The following is a 22,319-nucleotide window of genomic DNA, read 5'->3' as shown; positions in this document are numbered from 1 at the left end:
GATCCAGGTTAACAATCCTTGCTTTAACCACGCAGAATCATTAGCAATTTCTTGACCTCTTCTTGGCCCTCCACTTGGCCCTTCCTCCATGCAGGGAACATCTCCTCCACATTGCTACCTATGGAAATCCTTTCCTTCCTTCAAGATCCAACACAGGCACCATCATTCTCCCTCTTAGCCAAAAATGATCTTTCCTTCCTTTAGGTCATTCCACCTGACCTCCCAGGATCACCTTCCACAGAAGAGAGATTTATTCCAATCAGATGAGAAAACCAAGAATTGAAGGAACTTGCTCCATCATCCATTGGCAGTTATTTGAACCCAGGTCCTTAGACTTCAAACTCATTTTCTTTCTTCTGCATCTTGTCCCTTTCTTTGCACTGTAAATTTTATTATAACTATTTGTGTTGTATTTTAATTATTACAACTATTTACAAATGTTTCATCTCTCCTATGAGAACATAAGCTCATGGATATCTGGGACTGGTTAAATTTTTCTTCCATATCAAGGATTCTTTATCTGAGATCTATGATCTAGAAGACAATGGACAGACTGGAAGGACTTGGAGGAGTGGGGGAGGAGATCTGTGAACTTGCATAAGAAAAAAAAATACAACTTTATCAATATAATCGATTTCCTTTGTAATCAGTCAACAGAAAATTTACTAATCCCCTATTTTGTGATAGGCACTGTTTTTGACACTAGGGATAGAAAAAGAGATAGCCAAATATGGAAATATGTTTCAAAGAATTGCACATATTTAAAGTTGTTTTTTTTTTTAATCAGATTGCTTGCTATGTTGGAGAGGAAGGAAAGGAAAGGAGAGGAAGAAAAAATTTGGAACACAAGGTTTTTCAAAAGCGAATGTCAAAAATTATCTTTGCATGTATTTGGAAAAATAAAATACCATTAAAAAGAAGAAAAGAAAAAGAGGTTGAGACAGTCCCTTCCCTCAAGGAGGTTACAATCCAATAGAGGAAACAGCATGCAAACAAATATGTAAAAACAAGTGATACCCCGGGTAAATAGAAACTAATTAGGAGAAAAGCCACTAGAATAAAGAGGGGTTCAGAAATACTTCTTGTAGAAGATGGGATTTAGTTAAGGCACTCAGGAAGGTTAGTGGGCAGAGATGAGCAAGGAGAAATTCCAGGCCTGGGGGACAGCCAGGAAAAATACCCAAAGTCAAGAGGTAGACTGTGAAGTTTATGGCCAATATCACTGGATCAAAGAGTATATGTTGGGTTTAAGGTATAAGCCTAGAAAGGCAAGAAGGGGCTACGTTATAAATAGCTAAACAGAGGGTTTTATACTTGATCTGAAAGCAGGAGGGAGCCACTGGAGTTTATAAAGCGTAGTTAGACCTGCTCTTTCGGAAAATCACTTTAGAGGTTGAATGAAAGATGGATTAAAGTGGGGAAAGATTTGAGGCAGACAGACCCACCAGCAGGGTATAACAATAATTGAGATGTGAGATGATAAGGGCCTGCACTAGAATGATGGCAGTATCAGAGGAAAGAAAGGGATGTATTTGAGAGATGTTGCCAAGGTGAAATCAATAGGCCTTGGCAACAGGTTGGAGCTATATTTTATTCTATGTAGTTAAAAATACTGTTATGAGAAGAAAGAGATACATAGGTTTTACAAGACTGCCAGAATGGCTTACAAACACATGAAAGGTTAAAGAACTTCTAAAATAGGGAAGGAGTAAAGAGATTAGGTATTTTATACAGGAACTATTATCACTTAAACTTGTTGGCCACAGTTTATTCTTTTGTAAAATGAATTGGAGAAGGAAATGGCAAACCAGTACAGTATCTTCCCCAAGAAAACCCCAAAAGGGATCACAGAGTAAAACACAATTGAAAAAATGACTAAACAACAACAAAATATGTACCAGACACTGTGCTAACCACTTCACAAAGAGTATCTCATTTAATTCTCACAAGAAACCTGAAGTAAATGCTGCTATAATTCTCATTTTACAGTTGAGGAAACTGAGGCAGACAGAGGCCACAGAGCTAGTAAATATCTGAGGCTTCAAGTCTTCCTGACTCCAAACTGGGCTTTGTAATCACTGTACCACTCATCAAAGAAAACTGTTCCCTCCCATACAGATTCAGTTTAAACTGATTCAGATTTAATTTCACATAGCAGGTGCCTAATAAATGTTTGTTTAATTTAGATGTGAATTTGTAGGCCTCACAGCTTGAGTGTACTTTTAGGCAGAAGTACAACAGTTAAAAAAAACCAACAATGTAGGAGTATCCAGAAAGGGGAAGGACATACTGATAACTGTGGGTGGGTAGCAAATTAAATTTAGAGACCTGAACCAATTTTTTTTTCAAGCCTCTAGAATTATGAAACCAATTCTCAAGACTGTATTGAGTCATGCTTTCTGCAGGTCTGTGGTTTCCACTTACAGTATAATACTAATTCTTACAACCAAGAGACTCCTACTCTGCAGCATGAAACTTTTAAATGCAAAATATAAACACTACAGCTTCTAGCAACTAGGGAGCAAATATTCATTCTGAACATGTCTGAAAAGGAAATGCTAACCAGAACAGCTGAGAGGTGGAGGGGAGGCTGAGAGAGTGTGTTAAGTAAGAAAGGAATTAGACTAAAAAGGGGAATAGGGATGGATAGGAAGGGAGGGGAGGCAGGAAGAGACACAGATATACCACCAATATCTAGAGCACTATACAAAAAAGAGACTGACAGCCATTGACTATCTTTTTCTACCCCCCATCATTATGTAAACTTGTCTTTTTTCTTCTCTATCAAAGGTTCTTAACTGTGTGTGTATGTGTGTGTGTGTGTGTGTGTGTGTGTGTGTGTGTGTGTGTGTCTAAATATGGACTCCTCAGTATAATGTTTTTAATTGTTTAAAATAAAAAACACAGGCAATACAAAGGAAACCAATTATATTAAAGATGCAAATTTTTTCCCCCAATCCAAGTTCATAATCCTCCTGAACCCAGGTTCAAAACCCTCTTGTGTCTTAGTTTTTTTAGTGATGGAATCACTATTTTTTTATATATATAATTAAGGGACTTCTGAGACACTACCTTTAGTGTCTTCTACTTCCTTTGTAACTACTTACAGGGCTCTCCATCTAATGGATACTGAATTTATGTTGACAAAGGCTGAAAGAAGAAAAAACTGAGGATAGATAGATAGATAGACAGACAGGGATAGATAGAGAGATAGATAGGGATAAAAGGTAGGAAAGATACATAGATACATAGATAGATATAGAGCACTCTAATATAATATACTGGAAATAGGCAGTATCTTCTGAATGATCTCAAAGTCTTCTATCTTTGAAACAAAGCAAGTCAAATAAAGAACAGATTACATGCACATACTTGTATAAAAATATACGTGTACATAACAGAAAATTAACTACCACAAACTTGTAACTGAAAGCTTAACAAAAAATAAAGCAATAACACAGAATCAGAAGAGGTTACAAGAGATCTCACAGCCATCTGGTTCAACCCTTAACCCAAATGGAGAACAGCCATCCACCCACATTCCCAACAAGTGTTCATCCAGCTTCTGCTTGAAGATCCCTAGAGATAGGAAGCTCATTGCCAAGAATTGCTAATGAATGTTAAACAAGGTACTATGCACTAAATATATCCACTTACATGCTGCCTCAGTGCCCAGAAGAAAAACATTCAGAAGGACAAAGCCAGCATAATGCTAAGAAGTCCTTTGACTTTAGCACAAATGAGTATGGCACATAAAATTCTGGTATTATAAAATAATCATTATTATTTTAGGCAATATTCATAGGCTCAATATTTTATAAAGCACTTTTCTCTCATCTGATACTGTGTCCAATTGTATTTGTATATCCTTACTCAGTTGAAAGTTAATTCATTTGTCCAAATGGTTTTTCATAAAGAGATATAGAAAATAATCTCAGAGCTTTTAAAAAAAAAAAACACTAAAGGAATGCTCCCTTCATCACTCCTCCTCTCTACTGCCAGAGAAGTCCTTTGAACATTGTCTCCAGATCATCTTTCATTTGGATGGATTTGTTTGCAGTTGACTTTTTTCTATTATCATAATGAAAATATTTTTCTAAGTGCATTTTATTTAACTTTTGGAAATCAAAAATTCAATAATCTATTTGAGAGGATAATAATTAAGTTAACTAAGTGATTCACATTATGCAGCAACTCTTGTCATACCTCTTTTGTTAGTTCTTATAATTGTGTCAGAAGACAGCAAAGAGCTTCCATTGGACACTTCCTGCATGGGCTTCTCGGGAGGCTTGCTGGAAAGGATTTCTTTCTTCATCTCCTTCTTTATCTCCTGTGGGGATTTAAAAAAAAAAAAAAAAAAAAAAGAGGGCTACTTTGAAATTTTAGGATATCTCATTGAGTACTTTAAGCCTCTTCCTTCCAAAAACATTCTACTTGTGAACTACAATAACCCTGACTTGCAAGACTTGAGACCAACACATGTTCTTTCCAACGTTTTTCTCACCCAAGTTGTTTTATCTACTTGAAAGAGGGTCTTATGAAACAGAAAACTGATGATTGCAAGGATGTGATTAATACATGACCGAGGTCATGAATCTGGAGGAAGAAAGGACCTCAGAGGCCATCTGCTAAGGCTGTGGTTTACAAATAAATGAATTAGCCCGATGCCATTTATTGTGTGGTCAGGACCATTTATTTTTGCTTTTTTAAAATTGGAAATCCTGAGACCTGTCAGAGTCATGCCGAAAGAGACTGTCAATACTTTACAACCTCCCAAAGAGTACACACCATTTATTGAAGCCATAAGGTGACCATGTGGGCAAGAAGTGCATTCTAAATCATTAGCACTGTATATAGTATTATACTAACCAGGGAATCATGGTAAATAATACTCTATTAGAATTTATATACAGTTAGCAAAGACATAAAGACTGGTTTTTGAACTTTTTTATTGGGAGTAGGGAATTTCCAGTGTGGAAATTCCTTCTAGCAATAGAAACAGGCAAACTATCAGCAATATATAGTTTTAGGGAGTTTTCTGACAAGATAACTGAGCTCAAATGACATAATCACAGACTACCTCTCAGTACTTAATTCCAAGTTAGATGAAAAAAAAAATTAAGTAAAAATATTGATTTTCATGATGACTGAAGGCAGCTAGGTTACAGAAGTTATAGAGTACTCAGAAAACTCTGAGGAGTTCCAACTTAGCCTAAGATACTTAGCTTTGTGATCCTGGGCATCTACTTTGGGGAAAAAAAAAAAAAATGATGCTTACAATGGTTTCTTTCTTTATTGCAAGTAACTGAGATTCATTTGTAGACTAATACTCCTCCTTTTAGATCCTCATTTAAAAAACATTTTAATTTTAAACATTTACTATAATTTTATGGGCAAAGCATAGGATGACGAGTGTGACTTCCTGCCTCTCCCCTGTTTAGTTGTTACAGTCATAGGACTTCATCATGAATGCTGAGGTTTTAACATGGTTACAATGTGTCAAACTACCTGTAAAAATAAAACTATGCCTTTATAAAATAAGAACATATCTGAACAAAACAAAAGGGGCAATATGTAACCAGCAAAGGGGAAAAAAATACCAGACGTGGCCCCAAGAACCAAGTTTCTAACCCGTGTGTGGAACTATGAAGTTATTTATGTACTTACTAGGGTACCCCTTCAGCCACAAACTCAGTCTAATATGATGTTTGTCAGTGATGCTGGCCACCAAGGATTCTAAGGTCAATCCACTGGGACTTCTCTCAATACTAATTCCTTGTGTGCTTCTCTTACTACTTAGCAATTGGGTTATAGCAAATGTATGGACTACAGTGACATTGTGACATTTGTAGCCACAAAACATTACATCCCTTAAACTCATGGGACATTTTTCCACAACTGCACAATGGGCTAGAAACTTTTTACCTTAAGCCACTCTAATCTTACATTACCTCATTTATCTGCATATTATCTCCTTCATTTCAATGTAAGATCCTTGAGAGCAGGGGCTATTTTTGCCTTCCTAGTACTAAGCAGAATGTCCAAACGTAATAAGTGCTTTACTAACTTACTTTACTGACTTAATTGACAAACTGTGAAACACAGAACGGCAGCTTTGAGGACAAATAATGCATCTCTCTTAAACAGCTTCTGACACCATGAGAAAAATTTCTTCTATCCTTCCCCAATGTTTCAGCTCATGGTATCACAATACTCAGTCATCCACTCATTAAAATGAAATAGGTAATGAATTTTTTTTTTTAAGGAAAGAAAGTATGGGATGGGAAATCAGGGCATGTTGGATTCCTGGATTTTTTACTAAGATGGTAAAGCAGTTCACACAATAATAGAAAGGCTGAGCTAGAGAACTAGGAAAACAATATGCACAAGGCCTACAGTAACATAAATGGAAAAAGACAACTACACACACAAATGAAAGTAAATGTTGCAAACGTACACACACAACAAGTTTGCTCCCAAGCAAAGATTTAAGAAAAAAATTCCCTCTGATCTCTTCACAGGGAGGGCTCTATAGATATTGAAAATTTCATAGATTCTCAGACGGTATCCAAGGCAGTGACTGATTTCCCCCCTTTTTCCTTTATTATAGGAGATGGCTTCCTAGGAGGGGAAGAGAAAAAGGAAGAAGAATACAGTGGGAAATTTAGGTGACATAAACACAAAAGATAGCAACACATTTAAAATTAAAAAAGAAAGCTGAAAAGGATCCCTAAAGATCATCTAGTCAGATTCCCCTCATTTTACAGACAAAGAAACTAAGGTTCATGAAAAAGTGATTTGACCAATATCACTAACCACTTTTTACAAAAGTGATCCTGTTTCAGTTTTTCACTGTTTTCAGTTGCTAAACTCATTCTAAAGTGTAGATCTGACCACATTACCCAAATGACTCTCCAGTGACTTCTACAGAATCAAATATAAAATCCTGGACTTGGCTTTTAAAATCCTTCATAACCTGGCTCTTCCTGCCTTTCCAGCCTTTTTCTACTTAGATCTCTTCCATGGAACTCTAGAATCCAGCAACATTGCCCTTGTTGTCCCTCCCAAAAGACATATCACCTCCAGATCCCATACATTCATAAAGGTTGCTTCACACCATGGGAATATTCTCCCTCCTGCAATTCTGTCTTCTGGCTTCCATCTAGACACAGCTCAGATCCCATCTTCTGCAGAAGGCTCTTCTATTCTCTTTCTGCTATTACTACCAATACTTCTCATTTACACTACACACAGAGACACAGACTCACACACACACACACACACACACACACACACACACACACACACACACACACACACACAATTCCATTACACAGATATATATTGTATCTTATAAACGGAAATGGAAATCTAGTTGTTTCCATGGTATCTTCCCCATTAGAATGTGACCTCCTTGAGGGCAGAAACTGTATTTTCAACAATCTGTATCCTAAGTACACAGCACAATGCCTGGCATCCAGTAATGATTTAATAAATGCTTTTGGAGTGACTCATGGGCTGTTCTCAATTCCTCTCAGATAACTAGAACTGACTAATCATATTCTTAGACTCTTAGTTTTAAAATCTTCCTATTCTAACAATTATTTCACATTACTTCACATAATTCCACTCTTCTATGCAATAAAAATAAATGAACCAGTGGGCTAGCAACAAAGACTAAGTAGGACTTGGGTCTCTCCAAACCCTACCTGGTGCTTTACCCCTCACAATACCTTATCACTGCAAAACAAATCCTAGAGTCAGATTCTAGAAGAGGATAAAGATCCACACAGATGTATGGCACAGATTAGAAGAACTACTTCATACTGATTTTATACACAATGCTGGATGATATTAGTAGCATATCTAAATTTATGGTCATTGGGTCTATTCAAAACAGCCTCATCATTTTCCACTTTGATCACTAGAAAAATTAGGCAACAGCTGGCTCATTCTAGCTCTGAGGCTTCAAGTTAAATTCCTGTGGTCCAAATAGCCTCCTTTCTAACACAGAGACAGATAAATCTGGGCCATCATCAGGTATCACACAGTGTTTTATTTGTGTGTGGACAGTTCTAGAGTTGTAGCACCTGCCTTTCAGAGTAATACTTCAGGGTAGGACCTGTTCCCTCCTTGGCTGATGACACAGTGGGAGAAGTTATTTTTAAAATGCCTGGATCACATTGAGATAAAGTTTATAGCTATGGCAAGCAGTCTATTATCTATCAAGGAGTAAAGCCAAACACCAGCTGGGTTTCCATTCTTTTTGCAGGTTGAATCTTTGGAGAAGAATTAAAAAAAAAAAAAAAAAAAAAAAAAAAAAAAAACAGTTTTTCCTTTTGTAGTCAAACATGTACTGCAATCCACACAGATGCACTCTGTGGTGTAGCCCTGAATCAGGTGTCAGAAAACCTGGATTCTAATTCTGGCTTTTTCTATTTGTTACCTGTGTGACCATGGACAAATTACATGAGCAACAGAATGATAACTATAGCCCGTGCAAGTAGCGGAAGCAATAAGTTCTCACAAAAACGCACCAATTAAGTAAAGATGTATAGCGAATGCTGTTGACAAGTAACAAGTTTGAAATGAGTGATCATTGAACAATTAAATGGCCTGAATGCTAAAGAACCAGGTGCCAAACATAAGATACCCTCAGAAACTTTTCTTTTTGGTCCATTAAATCCCAAAATACTCTGTCACTGTTTCCTATATTCTCCTAAATAGTCTTACCTTCTACAAGAAGCCTTTCCCAGTTCTCTTACATCTTACTGTCTTCCCTCTGAGACCAGGCCCCAATTTGCCCTGCACCTATTTTGTCTGTATACAGTAATTTGTATGTTATGTTCTCCCCATTAGAAATGAGAGTTTGCCTTTCCTTGTATTCCAGCACTTAGCTTAGTGGCTAGTTCACTATAGTCTCAATAAATGCTGACTAACTAACTATGGGAGAACCCAATAATTGATTTTTCTTAATGCTGTCACTGGCTAAAAGAGGTTTTGAAAGACATAGGAAGTGATTCATTTCAGTGGATTGCTGGAAGACTAAGCAGGCAAACACTGCTTTGTTTCAAACCTTGTTGATTCTTTTCTTCTTCAGGAAAGTTTCTATCATATCATTCTTTGGAATGTAATATGTGCTAGGAAAATTTATTACTAGTTGACAAGTGAAAATGAAGGTGCTGAAAGCTAATTCCTGTCCAGGGTGATTTCTCTTGGGGAGCTTATAAATTCCCATAAATACAATTATGTCTTTGCTGATGATCCTCAAATTTACTTATCCACTCCTAACTACTAAGCTGACCTTCAGTCTTGCACTTCCTCCAAATACCTACTGGACATCTTGAATAGGATATCCCATAGTAATCAAACAGTGAACTTCTCTATAGCAGTAACTTTTTCTTTTCTTTTCTTTTCTTTTCCTTTTTTTTTTTTTTTAAAGGCAGCTGGTGATATAGTGTATAGAGGATTGGTCCTGGATTTGAGGACCAGTATTCTATTTACTTCAACAACAACTGCCTTTATTTTATGCATTTAAAAGCATTATTTTGAGAGAATATCCAAGATGTATGAGTTATTGCAAACATAATTTTTTAATCTGTTGGGAGAGGATTTTTTTATGGTATACTGATCTACATAGTTCTGAATTCCATGGAATTCACCTTTTAAAAAACCCTAAAACCCTGAAACTAGAATATTATTCAACCCTGTATCTACAAGAGTCCCCAAGAGATCCCAAAGTAGAAGTATGCTGGAACCTAATTTGAGACCAGCCTCCTGGATTTAATTCTTAAATCTGAATCTCAAAAACTCTTAATGTCACCTCTAAATTCCTGTCCCAAAAGTAGGAGATGAGACTCTAAGTCAAAATTTCTGGATCAAAAATTTCACCCATAAATATTTGACAATATTTGGCTATTGAATAATTTGATTCAAAACACCAAATCAGGATCACCTCCAAAAAAACATACCCCCATCATATCAAAATCAAATATGATCTTTTGTTGTAGATAGTTAAAATGGGAGTACAAAAGGTCACAGGGAAGCCCAGTCCATATAAATCCCAGCAAATATACTAATGATTAAAACCAAAAGAAATAAGGTCCTCCATCCAGTGTACAAGTGCAGAAAACAGAAACCAAAAGCCAATAGCGATAAATGGAGGGGGGTCTCATTAGGAAGGTCAGCAACAGTATGGTTAAGTAGACTTATCATTACATGAGTTTGGGTAACAAACCCTTGATATCTCAGTTTCTAAATCTTGAGAATGAGGAAACTTAATTGGAAGGTCTTTAAGGTATCCTTTAAGGTACCTTTATGCCAACTGGGTAGCCCAGAGTATACAGTACTAGTGCTAAAGTGAGGAAAACATGAATTCAAATCTAAATATTTGACAATTGGCTTGTTTCTTCATCTATAAAATGAGGATAATAATAACAACACCTACCTCCCAAAGTTGTTATAAGGATCAAATAGGCTTTAGGACAGTGTTTGTACATAGTAGACATTTAATAAATGCTTGTTTCTTTCCCTTTTTCCCTTCCTTTAACTCAAAATCTATGATTGATCACTTATTTGTATTTGGATTGTTTTAATATTTTCATTTTATTTATTATTGTCATTTTTTATCATAAGTGAATTTGCAGATTTGGTACCACATTAAATAACTACCCAAAAAAAGGGTTTTTTACATATCTATCTAAACAAAAGGTCAAGAATCTCAAAGTAAATAATGAAAAAAAGTAGAAAGGAAGATAGCCTAGCAGCACCAGGTCTCAACAATATGACAAAACAATAATCATCAAAATTATTTGGCACTGGTTTAAAAAAAAAAAGAATAGAAAAGTTGCTTATGACAACAACATAAAACCCAGAATAAATCAAACATAGCACCAACATAGTATTTGGTACTTCCAACTCCAAAGAGAAATAATATAACAAGGACTTCATATAAAACTAAAAAACTGTCTGGCAGAAATTAAGTTTAGACCAAAATTTTCCACCATATACCATAATAAGCTCCAAATAGGTAAAGTAAAGGTTCATATCGTAAACAAATTAGAGGATAGGAGAAGGTAATATGTTGCATAACTATGGATAAGGAAAAAATTCTTGACCAAACAAGAAAGTAAAAATCAGGAGATAAATTTTGGTTACATAAAGTTGATTTTTTTTTTTGTTTTTTTTAAAGAATTATATTGTTACATTTAGAATTACACAGGAAATCGGGGGCAGCTAGGTGGTGCAGTGGATGGAGCACCAGCCTTGAATTCAGGAGGACCCGAGTTCAAATCTGGTTTCAGACACTTAATACTTCCTAGCTGTGTGACCCTGGGCAAGTCACTTAACCTCAGCCTCAGAAAAAAATAAAAATAAAAAAATAGATAGATAGATAGATAGATAGATAGATAGATAGATAGATAGATAGATAAATCAAGAATTACACAGGAAACAGTTAATTGAGAAAAAAACCTTGCAGCAAATTTCTGACAAAAGTATATTATAAGATATATAAGCAATTAAAACAAATATATATGAAGAAAAGGCATTTGATAATAGAGATATGATTGAAGGTGAATAAACAGTTCTCAAAAAAAACCCCTGGGCAACAAGCTATCAATAACCTAATGAAAACTGTTCACTAATATAACGGGAGAGAGGAAAATTAAAACAATTCTGAGATTCTATCTCACACATAAAATTTGTAAAGATGACAAAAAAGGGAAAATGAGAATTGTTGAGAAAAAGGGGTAGAATTCATATGTCTAAAAGTATTTATAACAATATATTTTTTCATAGCAAAGTGTCAAAAACAAAGTGGGTCATTATCAACTGGGGAATGGCCAAACAAATTTTTGATATACAAATATAATGCAATATTAGCAAACAATTAGAATGATGAAAAAAAAATGATTAGATAAACCTGGGAAGATTTCCATGAATCCATGAGGAGTGAAATGAACCGAACCAGGAGAACAATTTATACAATGACTACAATACTGTATAAAATAAATAAATAAATAAATAAATGAATGAATGAATGAATGAATGAATGAATGAATGAATAAATAAATAAATAAATAAATAAATAGATAGATAGATAGATAAATAAATAAATAAATAAAACAAAGAAACAAAACAAAACAAAAAAACAAAAAACAAAAAAAAACTGCTAGGACCTGAGTTCAAATATGACCTCAGACACTTAACACTTCCTAACTATGTGCCCCTGGACAAGTCACAACCTCAATTGCCTCAAACAAACAAACAAAAACAAAAAAAAACAAGTATCAAAGACTTCAAAACTATGACCAAAACAGTGGCAGATAATGACTCCAGAAGATTCAAGATGAATCATGCTGCCCTACTTTTGACAGAGAGGTAATGGACCAGAAATGAAAAATGAGACATTTTCATACACAATGTGTAAATCTGTGTGTGACTATACTTGTTATAAAGAGGGCTTTTCATTTTCTTCATGGGAGGGTAGTGTTGGAGTAGGTAGTGGAAGAATACTGATAGCAATGCTAAATATGTCATAAAAGACATTAAAGATCTCTAAATTATTACAAATAGACAAAAGATAGAAATAATTTTAAGAGGGAACACAGACAAGATGGCAATGCTATGAATACCACAATCAATTTGAATTATTAAAAAAGAAGGAAAAGATACGTGACAGGAGGGGGGGGCAAATTTGCATAGCAGTGCACAATTTCATGTACAATCCTGTTTTTGTTTGTTTGTTTATTAAAATATTCATAAGGGGCAGTTAGATAGCACAGTGGATTGATTAAGCACTAGTCCTGAAACTAGGAGGACCTGAATTCGAATACTCTTTACCAAATGTGTGTGACTCTGGGCAAGTCAAATAACTCTGACTGCCCCTCCCTAAATAAATAAAATGTTTATAACTTAAAAGAATTTTTAAAAGATTCTTTCAAAGACAAGAGAAATAATTCTGACCATCCTATTTTTAACAATATCAAAGCAGATCGTAAAACTGGGAGATGAATGCTCACCAAAAAAACCACCAACATAGTAGAGAATTTCTAGGGCAGAATCCAAAAGAGAAGGATTTCTTCTAAATAATGATGATCTGTGGATTCTCTTTCTACAAATGACATTGTACGCTTTTTTAATCAAACCTCAGTACGCTGCAGTTTTTTCTAAATAAGGACCATAATTATTGAAAAGATTTTCGCCTAATTATTCACATAGAAAATTCAAGTACATCAAAAAAATGCCCATTATCTAGACTGTGATATGCAGTTGGTTAGACAACCTATAGACAAATATATTTTAGATGAATATTGAAGATACATCTACAAGTTGGGTCAAGAAATTAAAAATAAGAAGCACAGGTTAGATTACCTTTGGGAAATAACTGTGGACTAATAACAACATCATAATTTTTTAGGCAATGACAGATGACTTCAAGTAATAGAGTAGTAGCACTGATTCTAAGAATTAAATTCTCAGGTCACCCAAAGGAGCATATTGGATTTGAATAGGCTGTGATAATCACCAATGAAGAATTGAGGAGAAACAAAATCAAAGATATCATTATACATGACTAGGAAAAGAGATAATGTGGCAAAAGAAAGAGATGATAGCTAGACAAGCTGTGCGTGCTCCTCCGTGGGTATCTATAAATTGTAAGTGACCTTTCTATGTCAAGGAATCCTTTGGAAGTCTAGTTAAGCTTTTGGATCCCTTTTTAGGATAATGTTTTAATGCACAAAATACAATGGATTACAAAAGAAATCCAATCATATAGGAAATATAGTCATAAAACTATTTTTAAGCAAGTTCAAAGAACCCATATAAAAACCTCCTAATCTAAAGACAGCTGCTTTATAAAGGATTTATGGAAGGAAAAGGACAAGAATCACAAAAGATGAGATAGTATGGATGGGTTATGATCAATCCCTTTGAAGAAAATATCCACATCCATCAAAATATCTATAGAAAAAAATGTGCCTCCGCCCAAATCCACATAGATCAAAGATTATTTTATATCTTTTAAAGTCAAAACACATATATCTATTAAATCTTTATAAGATCAAGAACTGAAATGTTTTCTGGAATCAACTTCCATTCTCATTAATATTTTGATAGCACGATAGAGAAACAGGTTGTTTTGTTTTGTTTTTTTAAAGTATAAGAATTCAAAAGCCTTATTTAATTTTATAATTGAGGTGAGAATTAGGCTTCCTTATACTATATAGTACCTTAGTTACTTTCTTCATATCTTCTTGTCTTTTTTCTCAAGAACTAGAGCCCTAGTGGCTTCTTCTCCTATATTAGTCCCTCCCTCCTTCCCCAATCCACATAAAAAAAAAAAAAAGGTTAGGATTCCATGGATAATAGAAACAAACCAGTGACCACTTGCTTGGATTAGTTTAGTCCATCAACTGCATTTTATTAAGGTCCACTCTACCCCTGTGTCAAAGAGATGAAATGAGGCTGCAAAAATAAATGAGACTGAATACAAAATGCTGGCATGGGGAAAAATGATTTTCACACATATAAAGAGAATAAGTTGGAACCATTTCTCTCTGTCTCCTGAGCCAAAAAAGGGAAAAAAGAAACCACCAAACCTGGACCTGTGAGCAACAGGCAGGGTTCCAGGACAAGAAAGTCACAAAAATCATTTTCATAATTCAATTTGCAATGCAAAATGACACTTCACACTTGGACACAACTGTCCCCTTTTGAAATTTGTTATGAGTTTGCTTCTGCTATTTCCAAGCTCTAATGCATAAAAGAAGCTAATTTTTAATTATTTGCTGCAGAAAAACAAGGATTCACCAAAGTCAATTCTTCTATAAAAGAAAAGTTTTGAATTGGATCCTAGAAATAGCACATCTCCCCCCACACATTCATGTCTTTCTGCTTTTTCTGCCACCTACACAAATGGCAGAACCTCTGAAACAACCACCCTGGCAGAACTTTGTGTCACAAATAGCATGTTCATCAGCCAATTTTAGTTATTCTCCAAACACCTGCAAACATATAGTATGTATCTCAAAAAACTACATCACCAAACAGCTATATAACAGCAAGTAAAACATGTTATCTGCTCACCATTTACCAGGATCCTGTAAAAGTACTATCAGAATCTAAAATAAATTTAAAGTGTCTTTTTGTTAAAAATCTGAGGATTGTAAGATTTAGAAGTATAAGAGACCTGGAACTAAACAGGCAAAGGGTATTTCCCCTAGCCTTTGGTGACTATAGAGTTCACACATTTTGCAATATATCTCCCAAGAATCCTAGAACAGCAAGCACAAGCAAGAACGTTCCACTCTAAAGAATAGTATTTATCTTTTTTTTTTCCCTCCTGTTGCTAGGGAATAAAATTCTGGGCAGAAAAAACCTGGAAGCACTGTGTATGTATAGGACAAAGAGAAGAAATGCTTCTTATTGAAGACTGAACACTCTTGCTTAGGGGTTGGTACATCTTTTTCCCACGTGTCACACATTTCAGATGATACATTCCCAATCTAAAATAATAACAAATCAATCTAGCATCAACCACTCAGATGAGAAGAGTATTAGGATGTTTAATAAAGGCTCTCTAGTAATAAGAATGACACCTTTCTGTTAGTTATCAGCTTCCATAATGCAAAAAATAATAAATTTTTTGTTATTGACCAGCTAGACAGGCATCCACCAATTAAATGTCAATTTTATACTTCATTTTATGCAGATACAATTTAGGAATTAACACAAAGAAAAAAGGATTGGTAGGGGAGATTCTAATCACTGAACCAGTTTTGCTTCCCCAAAATCCATGAATTGAAAACTGACTGTATGATTTATTAACTCAGATTTGATCAGTTTCACTGCATCCCTCACTTGATTGTTTTAGCTATGTTTTCCCCACAAATTAGTTTTAGATATTGTCATAGTAGAAGTCTTTGAAGTTTACAGCAACAGTACATAAATAGTATTCTTTAAGATGAATGTAGGCTCCTTGAGGGTAAAGCCATTTCATTTTATTTTTTGTCCTTGCAAATTACAAGCAGCAGGCATAAAGTAGACATTTGATGAATGTTTGTTGAATTAAACTGAACAGACAGAAGCCCTTCAAACTATAGTCTTCCTTTGCAAAAGGAGAGAAGGTAGAAAAACTAGAATTTGGCAAGACGACTAGGCACATAATAAAGATGCCAGAACTTGGAGATTGAATATAAGACATTAAAACTCAAAATTGTTTTCTAACTCCTGAAAGAATACAAATAGAGCTTACAACATGCCAGTCTGCAAAATAATAAAATGTAGGATAAGAATTTTAATTTAATTCAGTAAATACTCCTCTGTGCATAATGCTGTGCTGCAAAATGAATAAATTTAGATTAAGACATGGCATCTACCTTCATAGAAATTATAATCTAGTAGGGAAATACAACAGTCTCACAAATAATTATTAATATAAAAAAAAGAGATGGCCAGTACATATAAATAGTAATAGATGTAGCCTGAAGGGGAAAGAGCCATTTCTGTCATTCCTGCAGTAAGGCTTCCTGAAGAAAATGGGATTTGGGTTAACTTTTAAATAACACGTTAATTCTTATAACCATTAGCTGTGTGGTCATGGATTCATCACTTAACTTATTTGAGCTTCAGTTTCCTCATCTATAAGATGGAGATGGTAATATGTAAGCTACTTAATATTATTATTATTGGCAGCTAGGTGGCACCATAGTGCATAGAGCACCAGGCTCCATGGGACCCTGGGAAAGTCACTTAACCCTGCCTGCCTCAGTTTCTTCACCTGCAAAATGAGCTGGAGAAGGAAATGTCAAACCACTCCAGAAACTCTGCCAAGAAAACCCCCCAAGGGTTCATGAAGTGTTGGACACATGAAGCAACGTGGTATGTAAACTGTTTTGAATCTCAATTAAAAGACTTTACCTAAAGTACTTTGAGAACTTTAAAGTTTTATATAAAAGTCAAGTTTATATAAAAGTTCACTGTTGAAAAAGAACTAAGAAAACAGAGAAGGTAATAGGTTGCTTTTCTTCATCCATGTTCTTACAACAAACAATTACATTTTTGGTAATATAGTAATCTGCAAACTTTGCATTTATTTATTTGTTTGTTTGTTTGCTTGTTGATTTACTTCTCTCTCTTTTTTTTTTCTTTGCTGAGGTGATTATAGTTAAGTGACTTGCCAGGGTCACACAGCTAGGAAGTGAGACTACATTTGAACTCAGCTCCCCCTGACTTCAGGGCTGGTGCTATATCCACTGAGCCACCTAGCTGCCCCTAAACTTTTGATTTTTTAATTTTTGTTTGTCTCTGAAAGTTTTTGTTGCTAGTTGGAAAGTTAAAATAAAAATTCTTAAATTCATTTTTTAAATGATAGGTAGAACTTGTTAAGGGTATTAAGGGTTATTTTTTCCCCTGAACTTATCTTTTTTGGGGTTGCCAGATTTTCCAGAAATACTGGATCCAGAGCATGCAGGAGATCCTGAATGTGTCAAGAATGAAACCCTCCCTGGGGACATTCCCTGGATTCCCTGTTTGTATCTGGGAGCAAGATAGGCATCAACCAGTCTGTGCCAGGCAGCGATAATGGTTTTGCAATTGGAGGCCTTAGCAGGTAAGCATATTCTCCTAACTTCATGATCTAGCAGATCCCAGGTGAAAAGAATATGGCTTTTGCCATTACCTTACTCTTCCCTGTAGGGAATGATCTTGTCTTATTCCCACCCTTCCCTTCCAAGTCATTCTCCTTCTTGGTATTCCCTCTTCCCTTTGTCCTGCTATTTAAAAAGTATAAATGTTTGTAAGGACTGAGAATGAATTCTTTCCTCCTTTTGATTTTTATATGCATGTTCATTCCTACTTTTTACCTAAGTTTTGTGACGGTATGATTTCCTGTTGATAAAAGTAAATAGGTATTGATACAGGAAATAGAATGAGTATGAAAGTACTGAGCATGTAAGGAAAATCAAAACAGCACAGCTGGGCTGAAGCACTGAATACATGTAGGAGGAGAATGGTATGAGAAAAAGCTGCAATAGATAGAGAGGGGTGCCAGATCTTGGAGAACTCTATGTACTAACCTCACAAAAAGTCTGCACTTGACTCAGCAGACAACTGGAAGCAGAGAAGTAACTATCACAGAATCTACGAATAAAGTCTTCAGAGAACATCCCATCTTATCCATGTATGAATTCGAATTACCTCTGTGACATTTAGTTCTGCTTGAAGACCTCCATGAGGAGCTCACTACCTCCTAAATCCATTTCACTTTTTGGCAGCTCTAATCATTAGAAAGTTTCTGCCTCTCTGCAACTTTCATTTGCCATTTCATAGGCCATTGTAAAGAAGGATCTTAATTCTATATTCTGGAAGAATCTAACCTCATTTCTATGACAGTCCTTCAAATTCTTGAAAGTTGCTATTCTCCTATATGCTATCTTTTAGCAATCATGCAATTTTTGTTGTCTTTTCTGATTGCCATGTCTCAGTGCTGACTCAGACTGAATCAGCAATCTATTAAAACCCCCAGGCCTTTTTCACACAAATGGGCATCACCTCATAATTTTCCTATGCTTACAGCTTGATATTCTCAACCAAATAATAGAGTGCTATATTTATCTTAATTATATTTCATATTATCTGATATTTTATATTATTTGGCCCATCGTGCCCTCTAAAAAAATTTATGGATCATTAATTCTGTCACTCAGAGTGGGCCATCCTTTCCTGACTTACTCCAGTTCAATTCAAGCCAATAAACATTAAAAATCTGCTAAGCAATTGGGAATGCAAAGAATGACAAAAACAAACAAACTAACAAAAATATCAGTTCGTACTCTCAAAGAGCTCAGTCTATTGGAGGCAACAACATGCAAACAACTATATACAATGAAGCAGTACACAGTTGTAGATAATCTCTGAGGGAGGGATTCACGAATTTCATCCCTACCTTCCTCTAAATTCTTGATAAAAAAATGTTCAACAAAAGGGGGCCAAGAATAGATCCCCAAGACATTCCACTTAAGATTAGGTCAACATCCATTCACTAATCTTTGAGACAAGTTATTCAGCTAGTTCTACATCCATCTAATTTAACTATTATGTATCTGGTACTAATCCAGAGATCCACAGCTGGTAACCCTGAGCAAGTCACTTACTCTCTGCATGCCTCAGTTTCCTTATCTGTAAAATGGGGATTAAAAACAGCACTTCTGGGGCAGCTAGGTGGCGCAGTGGACAGAGCACCAGCCCTGAATTCTGGAGGACCTAAGTTCAAATCTGCTCTCAGACACTTAACACTTCCTAGCTGTGTGACTCTGGGCAAGTCTGGCATGCTGTCTACTGGACCACCCAGCTGCTCCTCTAATAGAAAAAAAACCACATAAAAGGAAGCTAAACAGGAGGAGTAGGGGGGGCCCACCAAAGGGACAGTAAGGTACTAGGTGTGAGAAGCATGACAGGGAGTCTGTACCTGCAGCCTGGCTACGGAACTTGGACAAATCTCCAAATTCCCAAGTACACCCAGTCAACACTTGAAGGTCTTAGGTTGCAGGGTAAGTGATAAAAATTTCTTCTCGGAGAATTCTTTTTTTTTTTAATAATAACTTTTTATTTTCAAAATATATATGCAAGGATAGTTTTCTATATTCACCCTTGCAAAATCTTGTATTCCAAATTCCCCCCCCCAATCCAATATAGATTAAACCATGCAATTCTTCTATAAATATTTCCATATTTATTATGTGGCACAAGAAAAATCAGATCAAAAAGGGAAAAAAAACGAACAAGCAAACAACAATAAAAAGGTGAAAATACTATGTTGTGATCCACATTCAGTCCCCACAGTCCTTTCTCTAGGTGTAAATGGCCCTCTCCATCACAAATCTATTAGAATTGGTCTGAAGCATCTCATTGTTGAAAAGAGTCACTCCATCAGAATTGACCATTGCATAATCTTCTTGTTCCTTTGTACAATGTTTTCTTGGTTCTACTCACTTCACTTAGCATCTGTTCATGTAAGTCTATCTGAAATCATGTTGCTTATTGTTTCTTATAGAACAATAATATTCCATAACATTCACATATCTGGAAGAATTCTTTATACAAATTAAAACACAAGTCTGGTCTAAAATTTTTTTAAAGCATGAGAATTTTTATTATGTTAATCAATCAATATTAATATAGCAACAGTTCAGTGGGAAATAGTGTTTTAACTAAATATATTAATGCTGGAGAAGACTAAATATGGAAGAAAAAAACAGCTTTCTGTTGCCAAAAAAAAAAAAAAAAAAAAAAAGGGTTCATTTCTATTTCTGTATTACTAAATTTTATTGTACAGTTTAATGCTATTTACTAAGGGTCTAATCAAAACTGCACTTAGCAAGAGCCATGGAGGTTTTGTCTCCTAAGTAAGAACCTTAAAAGACACTGAAAGTCGGAGTTCAAAAACTTAATAAACTTCTTTGGCATAGCAAAAGGTAGTTAAAGACAGCGTTAAGTTCAGATGTTAGAGAAGAAAGGGGAAAGAGCAAGCCCGAGTTATAGGTGGTTTGGGTGATAGTCAACTATACATAGCATATTTATTATCTCCCTCTTTCCCCTCCATTTCAAGCCCCAATCTCACCACTTCCCCAAATTTTCCCCTTCCTTCCTTCCTTTGAGGTCTGTCTCCTACTCTGAAACACGAACATTTTCTTCTACCTGGGGTAACAATTTTGGCCAAGTTTCTGGTGGAAGAGAAAGCTCATTATATATCAAATCCAATATCAGATCAGATGACCATGGAGATCTTGCCCAGCTCTAAGATTCTATACTCTTAAACCATTATAGTTACTTATTTACCCTCCCACTCAATTGAATGTCTTAATTACTTCATGAATGATTTTCACACTGTACATTGCAAAGCTGATCTAAAGATTCATTTTGTACAGCTGGTCAGTCCCACCACCCCCATGAGTGTCTGTCTAGGGCAACAAAATTGTTATTTACAACTCTGGACCAATCCATATGCAAGCAAAGGCCATCTCTCCTTACCACTAAATACACACTATAGCTAACTCCAACTTAATTTTAATCCCTTATTATTCCCACAGTTCTTAAAATGAATGAAGTGATAGAAAATAACTATATTAAAGAGCAATAGGATACTAGCCAAAAAACAATTACATATCTCTCAGCCTCCCTGTCTCTATCAAATAGATATATGAATAATCATTGCTTTTTAAACAAATTCTCAAAAATTTAAATATTAAAAAAGAGGGGGAAAATCAATGCAAATAATATAAAATCTTTAGTAAATTCAGCTTTAAAAATATTTAATAAAATAAATAAATCATTTCAATCCCAAAGTTATGAAAAGAAGAATCAGGAATTTTACCAATGGAACACAAAAAGGACTTTAAATAAGTTCTTGAAATTGTATTGATACAAATTTCTACACAGAATATTCTTCTAATAAATTATTTTAAATCCAGTGACAAAAGCAAAGCAATGTCATGCATACTACGTGATTCAAGGTGGTAGACAACAGGGCATTTTAATTTCTCAAAGCTACAGGAAGCTATGCAAATTGTCATGGAACAACTCTAAAATCATTTCTCTAAGGAGAATGTTTGGGAAAAAAATGCCAATTTTTTATATTGTTTTTGTACAAAAGGTTAATTCAATTAACCTGTGAAGAAGTCATGTGACTTCTTCATATACACCCAAATAAAATAAAACCATAAAATCAGTAACAAGTTCACAAGTAATGAGTCATTTCAAAATGTGGGAGGAAAGAGAGGAAAAAGGTAACAATTTTACACTGCTGGAAGCCAAATACTAAAGCAATAACAATAATCATATTGAGCCCACAGGAATGATGTACAAGGTACTATAATTATGATAAGACATAGAGCAGAACTATAAATTCTATGCTGCAATAGCCTTTAGATTCTACTTGCCTTATGTCCGCATTATAATTACTTGCTTTCTAAGGCTTAATTTTGAGATGAGGAAGCATTTCTCAGGATCTCAGACCTGATAATTTGGAGAAAACATATACCTGTGTCAGAGGGAAAGAAAGAATTTTCTTTTGTACCTTGGAATTTCTTTCTTCTTTACTAGATGTTACATATGTTTTACTCATCAAAAAAATTGGATTGCCTCCTTATTATCTCCCACTGCCCCAAGAAGGCTTACTTAGTATATGTGAAGAGAACACAAAGTTCCTTCTGACTTTGAATTTCATTAGCCTAGATCCTTCCTTCTAATTTCTTCTAACAAAAATAAATAAATAAATAAATAAATAAACAAAAATAAAAATAAATAAACAAAAAACA

At 35.1% G+C, this 22,319-nt stretch overlaps 1 protein-coding gene across 1 annotated transcript in view; it reads right to left on the bottom strand.

Moving 5' to 3' along the window:
- The window catches only part of SH3KBP1 (SH3 domain containing kinase binding protein 1), a 445,745-nt gene that overhangs the window by 266,112 nt on the left and 157,314 nt on the right, over positions 1-22,319 (bottom strand). The window contains 1 exon segment of the mRNA XM_074300969.1: positions 4,207-4,330. Coding sequence (XP_074157070.1) covers positions 4,207-4,330 — 124 coding nt within the window.

This window comes from Sminthopsis crassicaudata, chromosome 3 (genome assembly GCF_048593235.1).
Source record: "Sminthopsis crassicaudata isolate SCR6 chromosome 3, ASM4859323v1, whole genome shotgun sequence".
NCBI lineage: Eukaryota > Metazoa > Chordata > Mammalia > Dasyuromorphia > Dasyuridae > Sminthopsis > Sminthopsis crassicaudata.
The sequence above is the reverse complement of the archived record's forward strand: the minus strand, read 5'-3'. Positions and strand labels throughout refer to the sequence as shown.